This window comes from Cebus imitator, unplaced genomic scaffold (assembly GCF_001604975.1).
Source record: "Cebus imitator isolate Cc_AM_T3 unplaced genomic scaffold, Cebus_imitator-1.0 Scaffold110, whole genome shotgun sequence".
NCBI classification, from domain to species: domain Eukaryota; kingdom Metazoa; phylum Chordata; class Mammalia; order Primates; family Cebidae; genus Cebus; species Cebus imitator.
In genome coordinates this window covers 1,354,369-1,379,778 of record NW_016107425.1, presented here as the reverse complement: position 1 = coordinate 1,379,778, position 25,410 = coordinate 1,354,369, and the positions used below count along the sequence as shown (strand labels likewise).

Sequence of the window (25,410 nt, the reverse complement as noted above, 5' to 3'; positions counted from 1 at the left end):
CTGTTACCCAGGCTAGAATGCATTGGCCCAATCATGTCTCCATGTCTCACTACAGCCTCGACCTCTGGGCTCAGCCTCTCTTGTAGCTGGAACCACAGATGTGCACCACCACCCCTGACTAATTTTTTTTATTGTTTTGTAAGAGACAGGGTCTCATTCACTATGTTGTCCAGGCTGGTCTCGAACTCTTGAATTCAAGCAACTGTATCCCCCTTGGCCTCCCAGAGTGTTGGGATTATAGGCGTGAGCCACTACACCCGATGGCCTTAAGCGTGCATTTTTGTTTTGTTTTGTCTTGTTTTGAGACAGAGTCTCCTTCTGTTGCCCAGGCTGGAGTGCAGTGACATGATCTCGGCTACTGCAATCTCCTCCTCCTGGGTTCAAGTGATTCTCTTGCCTCAGCCCCCAAGTACCTGGGATTACAGGAACTCACCATCACGCCCAGACATTTTTTGTATTTTTTTTTTTTTTTTTTTTTTTTTTTTTTTTTTTTATTGAGATGGAGTTTCGCCCTTGTTACCCAGGCTGGAGTGCAATGGCGCGATCTCGGCTCACCGCAACCTCCGCCTCCTGGGTTCAGGCAATTCTCCTGCCTCAGCCTCCTGAGTAGCTGGGATTACAGGCACGCAACACCATGCCCAGCTCATTTTTTGGAGTTTTAGTAGAGACGGGGTTTCACCTTGTTGACCAGGATGGTCTCGATCTCTTGACCTCGTGATCCACCCGCCTCGGCCTCCCAAAGTGCTGGGATTACAGGCTTGAGCCACCGCGCCCGGCCCCATTTTTTGTATTTTTAGTAGAGATGGGGTTTCCCTACGTTGGCCAGGCTGGTCTCAAACTCCTGACCTCAAGTGATCCACCTGCCTCAGCCTCCCAAAGTACTGGGATTATAGGCGTGAGCCACTGTGCCCAGCAAACCATGCATTTTGTTCAGGGAAATCTATTTTGCATCCGTATTACTGACTATTCTTAGAAATATATGTATACAGGATTGTTAGAATTAAGAATTGCTAAAATTCTGTCTTAGTATAATATTTATTTATTTGACTGATTTTCAGATTATTCAGTTCAGCACAGAGAATGAGATTTATAGGTTTGTTTTCTTATTCTTCTGCCACACTTGGGATTTTGGTCTAATGGTCACAAAATATTTCCTAGAAAAATGTTTTCCTAGAATTAGCCCCCCAAAAATAAAATTACTTAAAAAAAAAACTCTTTTTAGTACACAAAATTCAGATTTTGGACTTAAATGCTTTGGTCATATGCTAAAAATTAAATAAGCAAATAAAATATCTAACAAAGCAAAGCTGGTCAACGCTATGGCTTTCAAAAAAATTCCAGCCAGCGTTGCCCATCCTAAATACTTCTTTCCCATCTCTTGGCCTGAATATACTTCAGGAGAGAAGCTGTTACACTCAACTTTCATTAAAAAGTTTCTAGTTTTCATGTGCTTTAGAACCAGATTTTGGTTATTAGATAAACAATATACTGTTTAATCTATGTTGACTAATTAATCATTTATAACTTTTCAGGTGCTGCTTAGGATGAATATGATTTGGAGAAATTCCACTTCTTGTCTAAGGCTAGGAAAGGTGCCACAGAGATACCAAAGTGGTTACCACCCAGTGGTTCCTCTGGGATCAAGAATTTTAACTGATCCAGCCAAAGTTTTTGAACATAACATGTGGTGAGTTTTCTTTTTAAGCCTTATATTATGTGTGTTTCTTAAGTATCACCAGTCGTATTACTTTCATTTAGAACTAAGAAAGGATTTTTAAAGCTGATGATCTAACTCATGTTATAGAGGTCCAAAAGCTAGGATAACCGATCCTAACTTAAATGTTGCTGATTCTGAATTTCATTGCAAATGGAATTGGAAAAGCGAAACTTCCCATGTGCTTTTAGTAGCTTTGGAGTTCTTGTAGGTCCTTCATGCTTACCTCTGATCCTGATCTGCCAGCTGTCAATGGATGGGGGTGAGGACTCTTTCCTAGGTGAGGCCCTCCTCCTGCTCCACAGTCCTTTCCTTCTTTTTCATACTTGTTAACCAGCAAATATGTGTTGCCACCTGTAGCTTACTGAGCACCAAGGAGATCACATTGATATGATTCTTGTCCATGCTTTTAGGAAATCCACACTATTTGGAAAGATAGATATTTATAGAAAAAGCTGATGATTACCCATACAAGGCAGTAAGTTGTGAGTGCTCAGTGAGTGTTACAGGCCATATGCCACATGAGAACAACTCAGTAATGCAAAACCACTTCTGTTTGGGCATAGTCGTGAAGATTTCTTAAAGTGAGGGAAAACTGAGATTAGGATTACATACAGGCATACCTCATAAATGTTGTGGGATTTGTTGAGACCACTGCAATAAAGCAAATTTTGCAATAAAGTGAGTCACACCCTTTTTTTGGTTTCCCAGTGCACGTATGTTTACACTATGCTGTAGTCTCTTCAGTTTACAATAGCATTATGTCTAAGAAACCAATGTACAAACCTAATTAAAAAGTAATTTGTTGCTAAAAAATGCTAACAGTCACCTGAGCCTTCAGTGAGTCATAAGCTTTTTGTTGGCAGAGATTCTTACCTCAGTGTTGATGGCTGCTGACTGATGAGGGTGGTGCTTAGAGTGGCTATGGCAGTTTCTTAAGAAAACAATGGAGTTTCCCTCATCAGCTGACTCTTCCTTTCATGAAAGATTTTTCTGTAGCATGTGATGCTGTTTGATAGCATTTTACCTACAGTATAACTTTCAAAATAAGGCAGTCCTCTCGGATCCTGCCACTGTTTTATCAACTAAGTATATGTAATATTCTAAATATCCTTTGTTGTAATTTCCACAATATACACAGTGTCTTTACCCCCAGTAGATTCCATCTTAAGAAACTACTTTCTTTGCTCATCCCTACAGAGGAACTCCTCATCTGTTCAAGCTTTATCATGAGATTGCAGCAATTCAGTCACATCTTTAGGCCCCACTTTTAATTCTAGTTCTCTTGCTGTTTCCACCATATCTGCAGTTACTTTTTCCACTGAAGTCTTGAAGCCCTCGGAGTCATTCATGAGGGTTAGAATCAACTTCCAAAATCCCATTGATGTTATTATTTTGACCGCCTCCCATGAGTCACAAATGTTCTTAATGGCATGTAGATTGGCGAATCCTTTCCAGAATGTTTTCAGTTCACTTTGCCCAAATCCGTTGGAGGAATTATTATTTATGGCAGCTATAGCTTTATGAAATGTAGTTCCTAAATAAGTCTTAAAAGTTGAAATTACTCCTTGATCCATGGGATGCAGAATAGATATTTTGTTAGGCATGAAAACAACATTAATACCCTTACACATTTCCATCAGACTCTGGGGTGACAAGGTATATTGTCAGCGAGCAGTAGTATTTTGCAATTCCTTTTTCTGAGCATTAGGTCTCAACAGTGGGCTTAAAACATTCAGTAAACCATGCTACAAACAAATGTATTGTCATCCAGGCTTTGTTGTTTCATTTATAGAGTACAGGCAGAGTAGATTCTGCATAATTTTTAAGGGCCCTAGGATTTTGGAATGGTAAAAAGCACTGGATTCAGCTTAAAGTCACCAACTGCATTAGCCCCTAACAAGAGAGTCAGCCTGTCCTTTGAAGCTTTGAAGCCAGGCATTCACTTCTCCTTTCTGGCCATAAAAGACTTAGATGACATCTTCCAATAGAAAGCTGTTTTATTTACATTGAAAATTTGTTTTTTAGTGTAACCACCTTCATCAGTGATCTTAGCTGGATCTGGATAACTTGATGCTACAGCTTCTCCATCAGCACTTAGTGGTTTGCTTTGCAATTTTATGCTATGGAGATGGCTTCTTTCCTTAAACCTTATGAACCAACCTCCACTAGCTTCACTTTTCTTCTGCAGCTACATCATCTCTCTGAGCCTTCATAGAATCAAAGAAAGTTAGGGCCTTGCTCTGGATTAGGCTTTGGTTTATGGGAATATTGTGGCTGGTTTTATCTTTTATGTAGACCACTAAAACTTTCTCCATATCAGCAATACTATTTCACTTTCTTTTCATTCTGTATTCACTGGAGTAGCATCTTTTTTTTTTAGAGAGGGAGACTCTGTCACCCAAGCTGGAGTGCAGTGGTATGGTCACAATTCACTGTGGCCTCAACCTCCTGGGTCAAGTAATTCTATGGCCTCAGCCTCCCAAGTAGCTGGGACTATAGGCATACACCACCGTGCCTGGCTAATTTTTTGTATTTTTTACAGATTGGGGTTTCACCATGTTGCCTAAGCTGGTCTTGAACTCCTGAGCTCAAGTGATCTTCCCAGCCCAGGTTTCCAAAGTGCTGGGATTACAGGCATGAGCCACTGCACTCAGCCTGGAGTAGCATCTTTGATTTCCTTTAAGAACTTTCCTTTGCATTTCACAAGTTGACTGGTGCAAGAGGCGTAGGTTTTGGCCTGTCTCCGCTTATAATCGGCCTTCCTTACTAAGCTTAATCTTTTCTAGCTTTTACTTTAAAGTGAGATATATATAACTCTTCCTTTCACTTGAACACATCGAGGCCATTGTAGGGTAACAACTGGCCTCATTTTAATATTTTTGTGTCTCAGGGAATAGGGGAGCCTGAGGAGAGGGAAAGAGACAGGGAAAGCCAGGTCAGTGGAGCAGTCAGAACACACATAACATTTATCAATTAAGTTTGCTGTTTTATATGGGTGTGGTTCATGGTGCTCTAAAACCATTACAATAGTAACATCAAAGATCACTGATCACAGATCATAACAGATATAATAATAATGAAACAGTTGGAAATATTACAAGAATTACCGAAATGTAACAGAGACGTGAAGTGAGCACATGCTGTTGGAAAAATGGTGCCGATAGACTTGTTCAATGCAGGGTTGCCACAAACCTTCAATTTGTAAAAAATGCAGTAACTATAAAGAGTGATAATGCAAAGCACAATTATACAAGGTATGCCTCTATTTACATTGCCTTCAGTACATAGCACAATGCCTGACACATAAATATTTGTTGAATTAATGTTTTGACTAGGTAAACTGAAATAAAGGCATTCTAGGTGGATAGAAAATCATAAAGCACTGAGATGAGGAAATGTTAGGTATTTTCAGGAGACAGGGCACAGGATAGTTTGCCTTAAGAAAGGCTTTTCTAGGAGACTGGTGAAAGATAAGGTTGGAATGACATAGGCCAGATGAGGGGGAGGGGGAGGTTTAATATTGTGCATGGTCCTGAATTCATAGCTGAAGTATAAGGTACTATAGAGCCACTGAAGATAAATGACATTATACTTAGTGTATTAAGTGTATGTATTTGGTAACACCATACTAGACTGATCAGCAGGGAGATTAGAAGCAGGAAAGGGCCAGTGAGCAAGAGATCATGACAGAAGAATAAATAGAACTTGGTGCTTGTGCAGAGTAAAGGAAAAGGAAGAAGTTGACTCTGAAGTTTTGATCTTAAGTAACTGATAGAAATAGGAAAATCAAGAGGTAAATTTGTTTGTTTTATTTTGGAAGAAAGATGGCATTTAGACATTTTGAATAGGCTTTGTGAGCAGGACATTCAGGTGTGAATGTCCAGCACATAGACACTGCTGCTGGGGAAAGGGAGAGTGGCCAGAACTAAAGAAGTCAAGTTGGATATGAATCTGCAGACAAAATTGTTATCAGACTAGCCTCTGGAACAGCATCTCTGGAGCTAGGAAAGTGATTCATGGGCTTTTTATGTTTTTATTGCAACTGAATCTCAATTTTGAAAGGGAATACATTGACTTTAATTACTTAGTTCTACACTGTACAGTATGGTAGCCACTAGCCACATGTGGTTATTGAGCACTTGAAATACATTACTAACTGGGTTGAATTGAGATGTGCTGTAAGATTTTTAAAACTTAGTACAAAAAATAAGATAAACAATCTCATTAATAATTTTTATATTGAATTATACATTAAAATGTGTGGATATTTGGATATATGCTGTTAAATTTTATATATGCACACACACACATACATATATATACAGACATGTGTGTGTGTGTGTGTGTGTGTGACACACACATCTGGCCTGTGTCATTCCAACCTTATCTTTCACCAGTCTCCTAGAAAAGCCTTTCTTAAGGCAAACTATCCTGTGCCCTGTCTCCTGAAAATACCTAACATTTCCTCATCTCAGTGCTTTATGATTTTCTATCCACCTAGAATGCCTTTATTTCAGTTTACCTAGTCAAAACATTAATTCAACAAATATTTGTGTGTCAGGCATTGTGCTATGTACTGAAGGTAATGTAAATAGAGGCATACCTTATATAATTGTGCTTTGCATTATCACTGTACAGTTACTGTAAAGTAACTTTACAGTTACTTTACAAATATATATATAAATATATATTTGTGTGTGTGTGTGTGTGTGTATATATATATATATATATTTTTTTTTTTTTTTAAACAGTCTCACTCTGTCACCCTGGCAGGAGTACAGTGATGCAATCTCAGCTCACTGCAACCTCTGCTTCCCAGGTTCAAGCAATTCTCCTGCCTCAGCCTCTTGAGTAGCTGGAATTATAAGCATGCACCACTGAAATGGGAAACGTTCCCATATCCCCTTCGCAGGGCGTGCAGTCGGGGTGTGGCTCGCTTCTTCAGTGCCCCGCTGCTCAAATCTCTAGGGGAGCATACAGACAAGCAGGCTGTAGGGCTCTGACCCCATGGCAGTGTCTGGGGGTGAACATTTACAGCTCCTGAAGCCCCAGTGGTCGTGTGTTACAGGGTGCTCTTTTAGTTTAGCCATCCTTAGGCAGTTTGTGTTAGTCAGCTCAATCAAGAACCTGACTTTATCATAGACAGAGGGCTTTCTGTATCCTGGGGTTCTTGCCTTGGTATACTGGAAAAATTGGATCACATGTGATCTTGGAGAATGAGTACAAGGTTTTATTGAGGGGAAGTAGCTCTCAGCAGCTGGGGGAGCCAGAAGGGAGATGGTTTACCTCTGGAATAGAGCCACTTGGTGGACTGAACTCTCCTCAGACTGCCCTGGCCAAATGTTGCATCATTCTGCTGGTCGGTGGCTTGCTAGTGTGTGGGTGCCTGCTGATGTGCTTCTCTCAACATCCAGCCACCTGTGTTTCTGCCTGCTGTCTCGGGGTTTTATAGGCATAGGATTGGGGTGTGGCAGGCCAGGGCAGTCATGGGAAATGTAACATTTAGGCAGGCCTGTCCTCACCTAGGCCTGTGTGGGTGGAGCCCTAGCCAAGGACCATGTTCTCCTCTACCCAGTACTTCCCTTCCCCGCTTCGGTAATATTTAAAGAGACCATGCTCTTTCCTTCCATATTGCCACCATGCCCAGCTAATTTTTGTATTTTTTGTAGAGAAAAGGTTTTGCCATGTTGGCCAGGCTAGTCTCAAACTCATGACCTCAGGTGATCTGCCCACCTCGGACTCCCAAAGTGCCAAGATTACAGGCATTAGCCACTGTACCTGGCGTAAATAAAATGTATTTTTAAAATTAATTTCACCTCTTTATTTTCACTTTTCTTTATCACGGCTACTAGAAATTTTAAAACTACATATGTAGTTCACATTTTACTTTTTTGGACAGCTGCTCCATTAAACCATGTTGACTACCATCACTGATATGGATAGTTATCGCAGGCTATAAGATAAAATGGGCCCTTTGCCAGGCAATTAAATCTCCAGAGCAACTTCTGATCTTAGGCAAGCTCTTCATTTACCAATTTTTTTGTTTTCTTCATTAGACCCTAGTGATTTAGCTAACTGTATTCTCTTTTTCCATCTGCTACCACCTGCCCTCTTGCCTGAGCTGTTTTGTCATAGACTCTCAGGAAAGCAAGGATCATCTGGCCCAGAGCTTCCCAAACATGGAGCAGCTTTGGGCTGGCTGCATGAGAATCCTTCAGAGAGTTACTATTTCAGTAGGTCTAGAGGTATGGCCCAGGAATTTCTAACTTGAAAAAACTCTTTTATTAATTCTGTTGAGGAGCTAGGTTTGGGAACCCTTGATCTAGTCCAGTGGTTTTTATACTTTTCTTTAGCAACAGAACTTTTTTCAAATGAAGCTTTAACATGGAATCCTAGGATTAAAAAGGTAAAAGCAAACCTTCCCTGAATGAAGTAGGCATAGAGGCCTGGAGCATCATCAGCACCACTTCCTTCTCCCCTCCCACTTCTCTTCACTTACTGTAGCACCAGAGGACCCTTAGGGCTCTGTTATTCAGTTTGAAAAACATTGATCTAGTCTAGACAGCCATCCATCACCATAGCATACCCCCTAAGAGGGTTGGCCAGTCTGCACTGGCCACCTGTGGTGAACTCCCTACCAACACAGATACATATTGTAATAGGAGTAATAAAAATTGTTTCCCCCAGGGAAGAGGAAGGTAGTTGATTCACATTATCTTCCCACACACCTTTTTTTCTTTTTTTTTTTTCCTTAAAGAGATTTGTAAATTAAACAAAAACTGGTTTGTTCTCCCCATCCTTCAAGTCCAAAATTCTGTTCAAAAGTTTTTGTTTTCTTCCCTATTTTCTCCTTTATGTTTAAGAATAGTGTTTCCTCTCTTGCTGAATTTGATTTTATTTTTATTTTTATTTTTTTTGAGATAGGGTCTTGCCCTGTCACCCAGGCTGAAGCACAATGGCACCATATGGCTATTTGTGTGTGTGTGTGTGTGTGTGTGTGTGTGTGTGTGTGTGTGTAGAGGAGGGGTCTTGCCATGTTGCTCAGGCTGGTCTTAGACTCCTGGTCTCAAGCAGTCCTCCTGCTTTGGAGTCCCAAAGTGCTGGGATTATAGTCATGAACCACCACACCCAGCCTGAATTTGATTTTTTTTTGTCTCCCTGCCCCCACGTCCAAATTTGATTTTTTTAAAGATGTTTCTAGAAAAGTACATGCCAGTTTTCTGTCAGAGGTGTTGCTCAGAATTATCTACAGTTCATTTTTCCATTTAGCCTTTGGTTTGTAAGGATGATTTACTCTCTATATGACCATATTTTTTAAAAAAATAGAGATAACCTTTTTTATTTAGTTTCTAATATCCTGAGAAAGTTTTGTCTTCCAGATTCTGGATATTTGTATTATTAGTACTTATATCTGCTTATAGTCTTTTACTTACTTACTTATTTACTAAATAAATAATTTAAAGACAGCATCTTGCTCTGTCACCAGACTGGAGTGCAGTGGCACAATCACGGCTCATTGTAGCTTTCACCTCCTTGGCTCAAGTGATCCTCCTGCCTTAGCCCCCCAAGTAGCTGAGATTACAGGTCTGTGCTACCACGCTTGGCTAATTTTTTATTTTTTGTGGAGATGAGGTCTCGCTGTGTTGCCCAGACTGGTCTTGAATTCCTGGGCTGAAGCAATCCTCCTGACTCAGCCTCCTAAAATGCCGAGATCACAGGAATGAGCCACTACAGTTGGTCTAGTCTTTCATTTTTTGTTTGTTTGTTTGAGACAGGATCTTGCTCTGTTGCCCAGATGGGAGTGCAGTGGCATAGTCATAGCTCACTGCAGCCTCAACCTCCTGGGCTCAAGTGTTACTCCCACCTCAGCCTCCTAGGTAGCTGGAACTACAGGCATGTGCCACCATGCCTGGCTAATTTTTTATATTTTTAATATAGATGGGGTTTCGCCATGTTGCCCATGCTGGTCTTTAACTCCTGGGCTCAAGTGATCCACTTGTCTTGGCCTCCCAATGTGCTGGGATTACAGATGTGAGCCTCTGCACCCAGCCATTCTGGATATTTCATAGATATGGAATCATACAATGTGACCTTTTATGTCTGGCTTCTTTCACTTAGCATAATGTCTTAGAGGTTCCTATACCTTGTAGCATGTATTGGCACTTTGTTCCTTTTATGGCTGAATGATAAATAACAGTTGGTTTATTCATTCATCTATTGATAGACATTTGGGCTGTTCTCCCACTTTGCCTCTTGTGAATAGTGCTGCTATGAACATGGGTGAACTATGTTCTTGTTTGGGTCTCTGCTTTCATTTCTTTGGGATATATACCCAGGAGTGGAATTGAAGGGTCATATGGTAATTCTGTGTTTAAGTTTTTGAGAAACTCAAACTGTTTTCCACAGTGACTGAACCATTTTATATTCTGCCTATTGTCTTTTAATTATACTTAGTACCTTTATCAATTTTGGAGGGTGCTGACAGGAAATGATGTTCAAAATGCCTTTGAGACATGGCCCAGAGATCTGTCTATGTACAGCAACTTACACAGTTACTTGGAAAAATCATTCCTTATTCCACACTGTTCTTGGTTTAAGCATATAGGAACTTTCCAAGGATCTCGGCCATTTTTAAGGAAGCACTAAGCACTTGTATTGCATGACTACATCAGCTAAGCCATTGGCATGCTCCACAGTAAGAAACACTTTCCATCATGGAACAGTGCATGTGTATATAACCTGTACATATATATAAAACAGGAATAAATGTTTCCAGTACAGTTTTTACCATGCAGTGTGGACCAGTATTTTCCATTTATTCTATTCTACTGTTTCTATTGCTTTTTTCAAGGGTTGCTTAGACTAACTAAATTGATTTCATGACTCACCAAGGTTTATGACCTTTAGTTTAAAAAACAGTGAGCTAAGACTTTCTCTGCAGATCAAAGGTAAGACCTGTGTGTTGCAACATGACTTCTATTATGTAACCCACTTAAATAATAGTTTCCAGAATCTCAATAAAGAATTCTTCATTATATAATTTTCCTTATATAATAATTGTACTTATCATCTGATTCCTCTTGCCCTGTTTCATACATAGTTCTTTTTGTTTTTGACGTGCTCAATACAGGTGTGTTTTGTAGTTATTGTTTTGGGGGTTTTTTGTTGTTGTTGTTGTTTTTTGAGATGGAGTCTTGCTCTGTCTTCCAGGCTGGAGTGCAATGGCTCGATCTCAGCTCACTGCAGTCTCCGCCTCTCGGGTTCAAGCAATTCTCCTGCCTCAGCCTCCCAAGTAGCTGGGATTACAGGCGCCCGCCACCATAGCCAGCTAATTTTTTGTATTTTTAATAGAGATGGAGTTTTGCCATGTTGGCCAGTCTGGTCTCGAACTCCTGACCTCAGGTGATCCACCCACCTTGGCCTCTCAAAGTGCTGGGATTATAGGCGTGAGCCACTGCGCCTAACCCAGATGTGGGTTTTTTGTAGTTTTCTTTTCTTTCTCTTTCTTTCTTTCTTTCTCTTTCTTTCTTTTCTTTCTTTCTTTCTTTCTTTCCTTTCTTTCCTTTCTTTCTTTCTTTTACTTTGAGTTCCAGGACACATGTGCAGAATGTGCAGGTTTGTTACATAGGTATACGTGTGCCATGGTGGTTTGCTGCACCTATCAACCCATCATCTAGGTTTTAGGCCCTGCATGCATTAGGTATTTGTCCTAAGGCTCTCTCTCCCCTTGCCCTCCATGCCCCAACAGACCCCTGTGTGTCGTTGTTCCCTCCTATGTCCATGTGTTCTCATTGTTCAACTACTACTTATGAGTGAGAACATGAGGTGTTTGGTTTTCTGTTCCTGTGTTAGTTTGCTGAGGATGATGGCTCCCAGCTTCATTCATGTCCCTGCAAAGGACATAATCTCATTCCTTTTATGGCTGCATAGTATTCCGTGATATATATGTACCACATTTTCTTTATTCAGTCTATCATTGATGGACATTTGGGTTGGTTCCATGTCTTTGCTATTGTAAACAGTGCTGCAATAAACATATGTGTGCATGTGTCTTTATAGTAGTATGATGTATATTCCTTTGGGTACATACCCAGTAATGGGATTGCTGGGTCAAATGGTATTTCTGGTTCTAGATCCTTGAGGAATCACCACACTATCTTCCACAATGGTTGAACTAATTTAAATGCCCACCAACAGTGTAAAAGCATTCCTGGGCAGGCGTAGTGGTTCATGCCTGTAATCCCAGCACTTTGAGAGTCTGAGGTGGGCGGATCACAAGGTTTGGAGATCAAAACCATCCTGGCCAACATAGTGAAACCCCATCTCTACTAAAAACACAAAAAAATTAGCTGGGCATGGTGACACATGCCTATAGTCCCAGCTACTTGAGAGGCTGAGACAGGACAATCGCTTGAACCCGGGAGGCAGAGGTTGCAGTGAGCCGAGATCGTGCCACTGCACTCCAGACTGATGACAAAGCGAGACTTGTGTCTCAAAAAAAAAAAGCCTTCCTATTTCTCCACAGCCTCACCAGAATCTATTGTTTCCTTTTTAATAATCACGATTTTGGCTGGGCGCAGTGGCTCACGCCTGTAATCTCAGTACTTTGGGAGGCCAAGGCAGGTGGATCATCTGAGGTTGGAAGTTCGAGATCAGCCTGACCAACATGGGGAAACCCCGTCCCTACTAAAAATACAAGATTAGCCGGGTGTTGTGGTTCATGGCTGTAATCACAGCTACTCAGGAGGCTATTTGAACCCGGAGGTAGAGGTTGCGGTGAGCTGAGATCACGCCATTGCACTCCAGCCTGGGCAACCAGAGCGAAACTCCATCTAAAAAAAAAAAATGCCATTCTGACTGGCATGAGATGTTATCTCATTGTGGTTTTGATTTGCCTTTCTCTAGAGTGAAAGCTAATACAGTGGCTAAACCATGGACTTCAGAAACTTTTTTAAAAAATCTGAATCTAAACAGCTATGTGAATCTCAGGAAGTTTTTTTTTTTTTCTTAATTTTATTTCAGTAGTTTCTGGGGAACAGGTGGTTTTTTGTTACATGGATAAGTTCTTTAGTGGAGATTTCTGAGATTTTGGTGCACCTGTCACCTGAGCAGTGTACACTGTACCTAATATGGAGTCTTGTATCCCTCACTCCCCTCCCACACTTCTCCCTGAGTTCCCAAAGTCAATTCTGTCATTCTTTTTTTTTTTTTTTTTTTTTTTTTTTTTTTTTTAAAGATGGAGTTTCACCATGTTGGTCAGGCTGGTCTTGAACTCCCAACCTCAGGTGATCCGCCCGCCTTGGCCTCCAAAGTGCTTGGATTACAGGCATGAGCCACCGCACCTGGCCTTTTTTTTTTTTTTAAAGATGGGAATTCTGTCATTCTTAGGCCTTTGCATCCTCATAGCTTAGCTCCCACTTATAAGACAGAACACATGATATTTGGTTTTCCATTCCTGAGTTACTTCACTTAGAATAATGGTCTCCAGTTCTATCCAAGTTGCTCCAAATGCTGTTATTTTATTTCATTTTATGGCTGGGTTGTATTCCATAGTGTGTATATACTACATTTTCTTTATCCACTTGTTGGTTGATGGGCATTTAGATTGGTTCCATATTTTTGCAGTTACAAATTGTGCTGCTGTAAACATGCATGTGCATGTGTGGTGTTTTTTGGTTTTTTTTGTTTTTTTTTTTTTTTCCATATAATGACTTCTTTTCTTTTGGGAGATACCGAGTAGTTGGATTGCTGGATCAAATGGTAGTTCTGCTTTTAGTTGTTTAAGGAATCTCCATACTGTTTTCCATAGTGATTGTACTAGTTTACATTCCCACCAGCAGTGTAAAGATGTTTCCTTTTCACCACATACTTGCCAACATCTATTATTTTTTAATTTTTTTATGGCCATTCTTGCAGGAGTAAGGTGGTATCTCATTGTGGTTTTCATTTGCATTTCCCTGATAACTAGTGATATTGAACATTTTTTTCATTTGTTTGTTGGCTGTTTGTACATCTTCTTTTGAAAATTGTCTATTCATGTCCTTTGCCCACTTTTTGATGGGATTATTTGCTTTATTTCTTGGTGATTTGTTTGAGTTCTATGTAGATTATGGCTATTAGTTCTTTGTCAGATACATAGTTTGCAAATATTTTCTCCCACTCTGTGGGTTGTCTGTTTATTCTGCTGATTATTTCTTTTGCTTTGCAGAAGGCTTTTAGTTTAACTAGGTCCCATTTATTTATTTTTGTTTTTGTTGCACTTGCTTTTGAGGTCTTAGTCATGAATTCTTTGCCTAAGCCAACGTCTAGAAGAGTTTTCCCAATGTTATCTTCTAGGATTTTTATGGTTTCAAGTCTTAGATTTAAATCTTTGATCCATCCTGGGTTGATTTTTGCTTAAGGTGAGAGATGAGGGTCCAGTTTCATTCTTCTATATGTGGCTTGTCTGTTATCCCAGGACCATTTATTAAATGGAGTGTCCTTTCCCTAGTTCATGTTTTTGTATATTTTGTTGACGATTAGTTGGCTGTAAGTATTGGCTTTATTTCTGAGTTCTGTGTTCTGTTCCATTGGTCTATATGCTTATTTTTATACCAGCACTATGCTGCTTTGGTAACTAAAGCCTGATAGTATAGTTTGAAGTTGTGTAATATGATGCCTCCAGATTTGTTATTTTTGCCTAGTGTTGCTTTGGCTGTATAGGCTCTTTTTTGGTTCTGTATGAATGTTAGAATTATTTTTCCTATTTCTGTGAAGAATGATGATGGTATTTTGATGGGAATTGCATTGAATCTCTAGATTGCTTTTGGCAGTATGGTAATTTTTACAATATCGATTCTACCCATTCATGAGCATCGGATGTGTTTCCATTTGTTTGTGCCATCTGTGATTTATTTCAGCAGTGTTTTGTAGATTTCTGTGTAGAGATCTTTCACCTCCTTGGCTAAATATATTCCTAAGTATTTTTATTTTTTTGCAACTTCCATAAAAGGGATTGAGTTCTTGAGTTGATTCTCATCTTGGCCGTTGTTGGTGTGTAGCAGTGTTCCTGGTTTATGTACATTGATTTTGTATCCTGAAACTTTACTGAATTCATTTATCAGATCTAGGAGCATTTTGGAAGGGTCTTTAGAATTTTCTAGGTATATAATCATATTATCGGCGAACAGTGATAGTTTGACTTCCTTTTTTCCAATTTGGATGCCCTTTATAATAAGTGTAAAGACAGTGAAGTCCAAAGGAATTCAGGATAGGAAGAGACTCCTAAGACAGAGTTGGAAGAGCAGGTAGAATTTAACCTGAGCTTTGAAGGATAAGGAGTATTTAAATAGTGAAGATAATGTTTTAGACAAGTGGTAGTATGAATAAAGATGTGGATTTGGGAATAAATACAAGAGATATATTCAAACCAAGCAAATAGATCAGCCCAGTTGGAAGAGAGACTTCATACTTTGAAACTGGATGACTTCATACTTTGAAACTGGATGAGTGATGTGATAAAAGAAGTATTTAGGAAAATTAATTTGGCTGTGTTGCTCAGGATCCTTAGAGTTAAATATCCTTTATCCCCAGCATTTTTTGTATATTGATATGTGCCCATCACCAAGCTAGGTTCTATGGCATACCCAAGAGTGGACTAAGAGAAGATCACTGCTCTAAAGGATCTCTAGTCTATTTCACAGATAAGCTGAAGCCTTCCAGGCAAAGAAGATGGGATGAATCTGAAACATAGAGTATTTTTCCTCCAACCAAATGAATAAGAAATAGTAAAGGCCGGGCGCGGTGGCTCACGCCTGTAATCCCAGCACTTTGGGGGGGCCGAGGCGGGTGGATCACGAGGTCAAGAGATCGAGACCATCCTGGTCAACATGGTGAAACCCTGTCTCTACTAAAAATACAAAAAATCAACTAGGCAAGGTGGCGCGTGCCTGTAATCCCAGCTACTCAGGAGGCTGAGGCAGGAGAATTGCCTGAACCCAGGAAGCGGAGGTTGCGGTGAACCGAGATTGCGCCATTGCACTCCATCCTGGGCAACAGTGGGACTAAAAAAAAAGAAAGAGTAAAAACAAGTAGCACTATTGCAACAGCAACCCCAAAAAGTTCAGAAACATGGAAAATTAGTGACCAAGAGAAGAAACTGTAGATTGTTGTGTGGCTTTGAGTGGCTCTTAACCCTAACTGTATCCCTTAGAAGCAATACTAGGGAAAGAAGTTCCACTGGCAAAACTAAGGTTTCTTAGGCAGCCTTGGCAAAGGTTGCAAAAGAACCCTTGAAAATAAATGTTCTTACTGACTGCAGTAGAATTTGAGGTCTCAGCGGAGCAAACCAGAGGGCTCACATTTTTTAGGCTACCATGTTGAATTGAGGAACCTATCCAAAGACCAGCAGAAACTTTTCTTGGGAATACGGCACACACCAACTAAGTGAACCTAGCACAGGACTTAATGCGGGGAGAAAAAGGCAGACCCAGTTTTTCAGCTTTTACTTGGAGAAAGCCAAGATGCAACTTCCTTCAGTCATCCTGCATTCAGGTTCAATTGACACCAGCTGCTTTCACATGCCTCACAACTTCAACCACAATGAGATCAAAGTGGTAGGACCTGAGGTGCGCCAATGGGGAAGTTGGTGCCACGTCTGCCCTGTCTGCCCAGATCCTGATAGATCCCTGGATCTGTCTCTAAAAATAGTTGATGATACCACCAAGGCAACTGACGACTGGAATGGTAAAGATTACAGTGAAACAGACCATTCAGGACAGGTAGGCCCAGATTCAGATGGTACCTTCTGCCTCTGCCATCATCGCCAAAGCCCTCAAGTAACTACCCAGAAACAGAAAGAAGCAGAAAACCGTTAAGCATAATGGAAACAACACTTTTAATGAGATCGTTGACAGTGCCTGATAGATCTGTCAATGATTTTGGACAGAGAGCTCCCTGAGACTATAAAGAGATCCTGGGGACTGCTCAATCTGTACTGCAGTGTTCATTGCTGCTACTGTCATGGCAATGCATAGATGACATCAACAGTGCTGCAGTTGAATGCCCAGCTAGTTAAAAACTACAAGAAAAATATTTTAGTAAAGGATCATTTGACAAAACCAAAAAGCAGATCCAGACCCTCATAAAGGCTGTCTACTGCCCAGTGGAGTCCATCAGTACCCTGACTCTCCCCTGCTATAGAAAAATGCAGAAAATACATAATGTCTAGGGTTTGAAATGAAGCTTACAGGGCAAGATAAGCGGGTCTCTAGAAAAGGTTGGGTGTCAGGGAGAATTTACCTGCAAAATAAAAGGAAAGAAGGAAGGATAAAGAATCCAGAATGCATTGTAGATTCATTTGTATTTTCCAATATTTTATATAAACAGAATAATATGTATTATCTTTTTGTCTGGCCTCTCTTACTTAGCATAATTATTTTGAGATTTATCCATGTTGCTGCGTGTATCAATAGTTTGTTCCTTTTTACTGTTGATAAAAGATTCATAATCAGAATAAATGTAAAACTCTCAAAATTCAATAGTAAGAAAGCAAAGGACCCAGTAAAAATGAACAAAAAATTTTGAGATACTTTACCAAAAAAGATATACAGATGGTAAATAAGCACATGAAAAGATGCTAAATATAATTAGTCCTTAGAAAAGTTCAGATGAAAGGCACAATGAAATACCACTACACACCTATTAGAATAGCTAAAAGTACTGAGCTTACCAAGTGCTGATAAGGCTGTAGAGGAACTGGAACTTTCATACACTGCTGGTGGGAAAATAAAATGGTGTAACCATTTTGGAATACAACTTGGCAGTTCGTTTGTTTTGGTTATGTTTTTAGTAACCATACTAACAAGGAACTTGGCAGTTTCTTTAAAAGTTAAACATATACCTACTTATTGATACACAACACATGGATGAATTTCAGAATAATTAGCTGAGTGAAAGAAGTTAGAAATAAAGAGTACATATAATGCTTTCTTGTACTGTACTAGAAAATGCTAACTAATATATAGAGACAGAAGGCAGATCAGTGGTTGCTAGTGGTGGAGGTGGGTGGGGAGAAGGGGAGGAGTGGGAGGGAGGAATTACAAAGGGGCACAAGGAAACTTGAAGGGGATGGACATGTTCATTTTATGAACATGTTTTGGTGAAAGTTTCACAAGCGTCTACATGTATTAAAACTTACCAAGTTGTTACACTTTGAATACAGTTTAGTGTATGTCAGTTACACCTCATTAAAACCTTTAAAATACAGTTACATCCATACATTGGAAAATAATGTAGCAGTTAATAAAATGGGAGATCTATGTATACTGATATCAAGAGATGGCTATGATACATCATTAAATGAAAAGAGCAAGCTGAAGAGAAGTATCTCCAGTATGACCTCATTTTTGTTAAGGAATTCTTGTATCAGTGCTCCATGTATACACACCTTTGTTTTTATTATTTTATTTTATTATTATAACTTTTTTTTTTTAGACAGCGTCTCACTCTGTTGCCCAGGTTGGAGTGCAATGGCGCGATCTTGGTTTACTATAACCTCCGCCCTCAGGTTCAAGTGATTCTCCTGCCTCAGCCTTCCGAGTAGCTGGGATTACAGGTACCTCCTACCACACCCAGCTAATTTTTGTATATTTAGTAGAGATAGGGTTTCAACATGCTGGCTAAACTGGTCTTGAACTCTTTGAGGCCAAGGCAGATGGATCACCTTAGGTGTGGAGTTCAAGACCAGCTTAGCCAGCATGCCTGGCCCACATCTTTGCTTTTATATATAGAGAGAAAAGTCTGCAAAGGTCCACATTATTCTGATAATGGTATTTATATCAAAGATGGGAATGGGGATGAGAGGGAGGATAGAGATGAAACTATTTTATATGCATTGGTATTGAGTTTTAATTTTTAAAAAAATGGCCCCTCCTTATGTACCTATTTTCCCTCTTGCTATCCACCTGATGATAAATTCTGTATTCATTAATACTGATTCCAACTTCTCAAAAATTTTGAGTTCTACCAAATCTTCCTCATCTTTGTGTCCCCAGTTCACAGGCCCAGTGCCTGATAGACAGATGTTCCCACTAAATATTTAACTGGTTTCTTCAGCAGCTGTGACCTCCATCCCATGTATACAGAAGTAGAAAGGCATTGGGTCTATGTTTGTGTTTTTGTTAGTCACACAAGTAAGAAACTCAGGTAGGCATGGTGGCTTATTCATGCCTATAATCCCAGCAGTATGGGAGGCCAAGGCAGGAGGATCACTTGAAGCAGGAGTTGGAGACCAGCCTGGACAACAAAGCAAGACCCTGTCTCTACAAAAAAGAAATTTTTAATTAAAAAAATTTAAAAATTAACTGGGCATAGTGGTATGCACTTATAGTCCCAGCTACTCAGGAGTCTAAGGCAGAAGGATTGCTTGAACTCAGGAATTTGAGGCTGTCAAAGGTTTTCTCAAAGGCTAAAAAGGTTTTTTTTTAAATCTTGTTATGGGCTGGGCACGGTGGCTCAAATCTGTAATTCCAGCACTTTGGGAGGCTAAGGTGAGCAGATCCTGAGGTCAGGAGTTCGAGACCAGCCTGGCCAACGTGGTGAAACCCCATCTCTACTAAAAATACAAAAATTAGCTAGGCGTGGTGGTGCATGCCTGTAATCCCAGCTACTCAGGAGGCTGAGGCAAGAGAATTGCTTGAACCCGGGAGGTGGAGGTTGCAGTGAACCGAGATGGTGCCACAGCACTCCAACTTGGGTGACAGAGTAAGACTCTGTCTCAAAAAATAAATAAATAATGAAAAATGAAAACAAAACAAAAACTAATTTACTAATAACAGTAACCAACTGAAATATTCATTATAGCCAAAAAGAGAAGTGAGCATCCCAGAGTTACAAATATAAAGCCTCAATAATAGAAAGGAAAATTTAATTGAAGTTACTTCAATTATTAGCTGATATGCCTATAACAGCTATATTTTATCTTTTCTGAGACTCACATTTTTATTTACCTATTAACATCTCTGAAATCGAGACATTTCTTATAATTTGTGCATCTTAAAATTGTAGTTGGAAATTTTTTTCTTTCTTACTGGTAGAGAAAATAATAGCATACTGGATTTGATGAAATAGGATAATTACAATTTAAGAGTTCTTAATCTTTTTTTTTTAAGTACTCAACTTGATTTATTTACAGAGTGTAATATGTCCACATGCCCAGCACTCTAGTTGGGCACGGAACATTGCAGACCCCAAAAGCCCTTGGATCCCGTCCACCTTAATTACCTCCTCCCAAGGGAAACCAAAGTCTTCAGAGTACTTAATCTTAATTTGTATGCTGTTTTGAGAACTGTTACTCTTACTAATACAAAAACCAAGAGAGAGAAAATTTAAATGATTTTCCACTGCCATACATCAGGGCTAACCTATAGAGCATTTTTTATATTGTCAGAAAAGCATTATTTGCTAATAATTGATAAATGAGCAATGTACGTAGATAGAAAGTTGATCCAGGAGGAAGTACATGTGAGCATACAGGAAAATATTTAACAGTTAAAAAAATACAAATGGAAACAATAAAGTAATTTTTTAGACCTATTTAATTAACACCAAAGAAAATAGAAAGAAAAGAAACTTAAGATAACACCAGTCCAGGTAGCATTGTATATTAATACAATTTTGTTTGGTTGTATTTCTGTTTATTTTTTAACTTATCTAATCTGTGCTTTTTTTTCTCCTGTTCCTTTTTTCCTGCCTTCTTTTGGATAGATTGAATAATTTTTTGTATGCAATTTTTACTTCCTCTACTGGAATTTTAGCCATACATCTTTGCATTCTTTTTTAGGAGTTATTCCAAGGCAATAGTTTCAAGCATTTTGGTCTCAGGATCCCCTTACACTCTTAAATTACTGAGAATCCCAAAGACTTCTTATGGATGTGGATTATGTGTATTGATATTTTCTGTATTAGAAATTAAAATTCAGACATGAAAATATTTATTAACTTCAAAACAATAATGAATCCACTACATATTAACATAAATGTCATATTTTAATGAAAATATATGTTCCCAAAACTGTAATATAAAGAGTGGCATTGCTCTAAATGTTTGCCAGTCTCTTTAATGTCTGTGTTAATGGAAAAATTGGATTCGCATATCCTCTTGAATTGTATGAAGATAATTTGACCCCTCACAGATATGTGCTTATAAAGAAGAGGAGTTTTTAATAGCATTTATCAGATAATTGTGGATTTTCTTTTAATATTACACTAAATCTTAATGGTGGTAGTTTATTGTTTGCAATATGGCATATGAAACCATATCACTGAACTTTTTATATTCTGCCATACGTATATTTTTTTAAGACAGTGTCTCACTGTGTTGCCCAGGCTGGCCATAAACTCCTGGGCTCAAGCCATTCTCCTGCCTTAGCCTCCTGAGTAGCTGGGACTATAGGAACACTCCGTGGGTCCTGGCTCTATATTCTGTCATGTTATGATACACTGGTACACTTTGCACTTTGGATAGATTCTTTACTTTTCCATGATTTTATAACATTATGCATGGATAATTTGGAAAATATTCGTTCCCTGTTTGATGTATATGTCTTCTAAATGTTGACACATTTCATTATAAAGTATTTAGAAATCATATTTGTTAATATCACCACCAGTTTCAATAGGAAAATCTGTATTGGGAAGCTGTCAAACTCATGGTGGTAGATACAAGCTTTCCAAAAGTCTAATTTTTGCTTGGAAGCACAAAATTTATTTTTGCAAACACATGCCGTAATTCGTTTTTCTTGATGTGATAGGCTCGTTTTGTTTACTTTTGAGAAATATATGCCAAATACACAAGTCTAAATAACTATAGCTTTATCTGTAGTTGCTCTTTCAAGTAAAAATAGCATTCCATGAAAAAAGCAGCTAGTTCAGCTCACAATTCATATCATATGGGGGCTTTTCCTCAATCAAGTCAGCCATTGTACTTCAGTACAGAAGTGCATGCTTTCTGTCTTGTCACATAGACTATTAAAAAGATTTGTACCCAGGGGTCAATATTTCATAAAATTAATAATTTTTACTGCTTCATCAATCAGCAAAATTGAAAATTTTTCAATTTTTGTAAAAATTGGTATATTATTTACTGCTCACTTGATGATGGCAGAGAATATGACAGTTAACACATTTTGGTACCACTGTGTTCTTTCATTCCTAGGCAGTTGATTTTACCCTTCATTGTTTTTATACCACCACTGCAAATGTCAACACAGTGAAACAGCAAAACAAAGTATTGTTGTGAAAGTAGTTTCGACAGTTGGAGAACGACAGCTCTAGACATTACAATGTGCTTTGTCAACTTAGTCGAGTCTGCTTAGAATTAATATTGTGCCACCTAACATAAAATTAAGAACCTTACAACACAGTGTGTTTCCACTTGTCATCCCTGCAACATTTGTGCTGTTGTTATCATATAGTCTACCTCTATGTATAAAAGCTATAATCATTGTTTTTATTTTTGCTATATATAGTCAGATTTTTTAAAAAAGAAATTACAAGTTTTTAAAAAAGATTATTTCTTTATTACCCACATATTTACCACTTCTGGTCTGTTTTTTCCACCCTGTAGATGTGTGACTCCATCTGATACCCTTTTCCTTTAACTTGAAGATACTTAACATTTCTTATAGTGCAGCTTCTGCTGATAACAAATTCTCTCAAATTTTGTTTATCTGAAAATGTCTTTATTTTACAAATTTGAAAGATCTTTTTATTCCATATGAAATTCAAGGCTGACAGATTGCCCCTACCCTGCTGCCTCAGCATAAGATGTCATTGCTTTATCTTCTGCCCTTCGTTATCATTGTTTCTGATGAGAAATCAGCTGTAGTTTGCATTTGTTTTCCCCCTCTATATAGTAGCTATGTTTCAAATTTCTCTTTATCTTTGATTTTTATAAGTTTTATCTGTATTTATATTGCCTGGGGTTTGCTGTGTTTCCTGCTTGGATCTATTGAGTGTCTCTTTTTCTTCTATCTTCTTTTTATCTTCAAATTTGGAAAAGTTTTAGTCCGTATATCTTTATTTTTTTAATCCATTTTCTCTCTCTCCTCTATTTCTGGGCTTTCAATTTATGTATTTGTTAGACCAGTTGGTATTATCCCACAGATTACTGAGACTCATACTTGTTTTTCAATCTTTGTCTCTCTGTTCTTCAATTTGAATAATTTCTACACCTGTCATTAAGTTTACTGACCCATTCTGCCTATGTCTGTCAGCTGTTAAGTCTCCATTTTTTTTGTTTGTTTGTTTGTTTTGATACAGGGTCTCACTCTGTCACCCAGGCTGGAGTGGTGTGATTATAGATCACTGCAACCTCAACTTCCTATACTCAAGCGATTCTTCCACTCAGCCTTCCAAAGTGCTGGGATTACATGTGTGAGCTACCATGTAATGCCCACCTGAGCCTACTCAACTCTTTATTTCAGATGTTTTGTATGGAATTTTTGTTTTGGAATTTCCTATTTTTAAAAAGTGTTTTCATTTTTTTCTGAGATTTCTTCCATCTATGCATTCATTCTGTCCATCTTTTTCTTTAAATCCTTTAACATATTTTTAAAGCTGTTTTAAAGTCCTTGTGTACTAATTCCAATATTTGGTTTTCTCAAAGTCTATATTTATTGACTGCCTTTTCTCTTGATTTGCATGTCTAATAGTTTTTGATTGTATGGTGGACATTATGGATAATATCTTCTATGGAGTCTGGCTTATGCTGTCTTCCTTTAAAGATGTTGAGTTTTTTCTGGCAAGTGGTTAAATTTCTGCCAGCTTCTTCATGAATCAAATTTGATTTTAGGTGTTGTTTGGGTGGGACTATTTTGATAATGTCCTGAATCTAGTGTGGTTCTTCTTCCTATGGCATGACATTTCTAGGGTCTTAAATTAAATACTCAAGGTGCTCAGAGAGATCTTTCCACTCTGGCTTAGCGAGAACTTCAATGTCACCAAGCACTGTACTACCTATCACATCAGTTCTCTTTTCTCCACTCTCATTCCTGGAATCCTCTCTATTCTACTAGGCCCTGTGGTGACTCTGCCTGTAGATGAGCCGCCAGCAATAGCTAAAAACCCTAGGAGAATTGTAGACTTCAGGTGCCCTCTTGTCTCTCTGTCTTCCTGTATCCTGTTGTACAAAACCCTCACCACCTCAGCAGCTCTGAACTCTGATCTCTGCCTTCTCAACTCATGAAACTGCCACTCAATGAGACAGCCTCTCTGTACCACAGTCCAGAACCTGACCCCACAGACAGAACAGGTGGATGTGGGGACTCAACTTTTGTGTTTTTCTTCTCTGAAGGATCAGTTCTGCACTGTCTGAAGTGTAATCCAGTGTTTAAAAGCAGTTGCTTTATATATTTTATACAGCGTTATAATTATTTATGGCAGAAAGTTAAGTCCACTGCCAGGTACTGTGTCATGGCCAAAATCATAAGTCCTATACCACAGTTTTAAGTCATAATTATGATGAAGATTTTGTAGTATATAGAAAAATGTATGTGTGTTTGTTTATGTAGCTATGTAATAAATATGACTTCGTAATAGAATTAAGAAGTACTGAAATAGTTTTAGGCTGAAAGTAATAAACTCTATTTTTTTCTTTAACCCAAGAATAAATATGTTCTTTCTAATTCCCTACTCATCTACTACATTTGTTGAATTTGTCAAATATCACTGTCATATAGAACAAAATTATGTTCTATAGTGAGGCCATCACATACATAGTAAATGAAAAAGACAGAAAAATAGTTTATATTGGGTTATTTGGTTTATATCTGAATATTAAAAGTTATAACAGGAAGTAACACCACATTCAGCAGAATTTTCTCTAGGTAAGATTATCAAAAACTTTAGTATCCAGGTTAAATAATTGGGGTGTGTGTGTGTTTTAACTTTTTCAAATCAAACCAAACATACAATTATTTAGATTACTATTGCCATAAACTAAAAGCTAAATCAAAGAAACATCATTCAATTGTACTATAGATATGGAAGGAAGAGGAAATATATATGTAAAATATATATACAAACAAATTATAGGACATGTAAAAATTTGTCTTACTCAAAAATCTTATTTTTGAGTTTTTTCTCAAATTCAAATTTTCATGAAAAGCATATTTTGCATTTTCTGCTCAGTTTTCTTTTTTATATATCCTTTTTAAAGAAAACCTTACTTCCTTTGTATTATGAGGGTTGATGGCTTTTTCCTCAAGAAGGGTAAAGTTTTAAAGATGATTGTTATGTAGCTTAAACGTAGAGTACAGGTTTTACATATAGTTTTTAAAAAATTATCTCTAGTTGAAGCTGCTTTACAATATTAAGGAAATTAAAGATATTTCTTTCTTACTCCTATTCAAATGTAATTCTTTTTAGTTCACCACTTGGAATCTTCACCCAGTGAGTATATAATTTTAAAATGTTGTAATTATAATACATATATAATTTGGCCGGGCTCATCCCTGTAATCCCAGATCTTTGGGAGGCCAAAATATGTGGATTGCTTGAGCCTAGGAGTTCAAGACCAGCCTGAGCAACCTGGCGAAACTCCATCTCTACAAAAAACACAAAAATTAGTCAAGTGATTGGGTGCAGTGGCTCACACCGGTAATCCCAGCACTTTGGGAGGCAGAGGTGGGCAGATCACCTGAGGTCGGGAGTTC

General features: G+C 38.5%; 1 protein-coding gene across 1 annotated transcript in view; it reads left to right on the top strand.

The window, feature by feature from the left end:
- The window catches only part of METTL8 (methyltransferase like 8), a 103,103-nt gene that overhangs the window by 44,682 nt on the left and 33,011 nt on the right, over positions 1–25,410 (top strand). The window contains exon 2 of the mRNA XM_017538179.2: positions 1,533–1,687. Coding sequence (XP_017393668.1) covers positions 1,545–1,687 — 143 coding nt within the window. The 5' untranslated portion in view covers positions 1,533–1,544. The remainder of the gene's footprint in view (positions 1–1,532; positions 1,688–25,410) is intronic.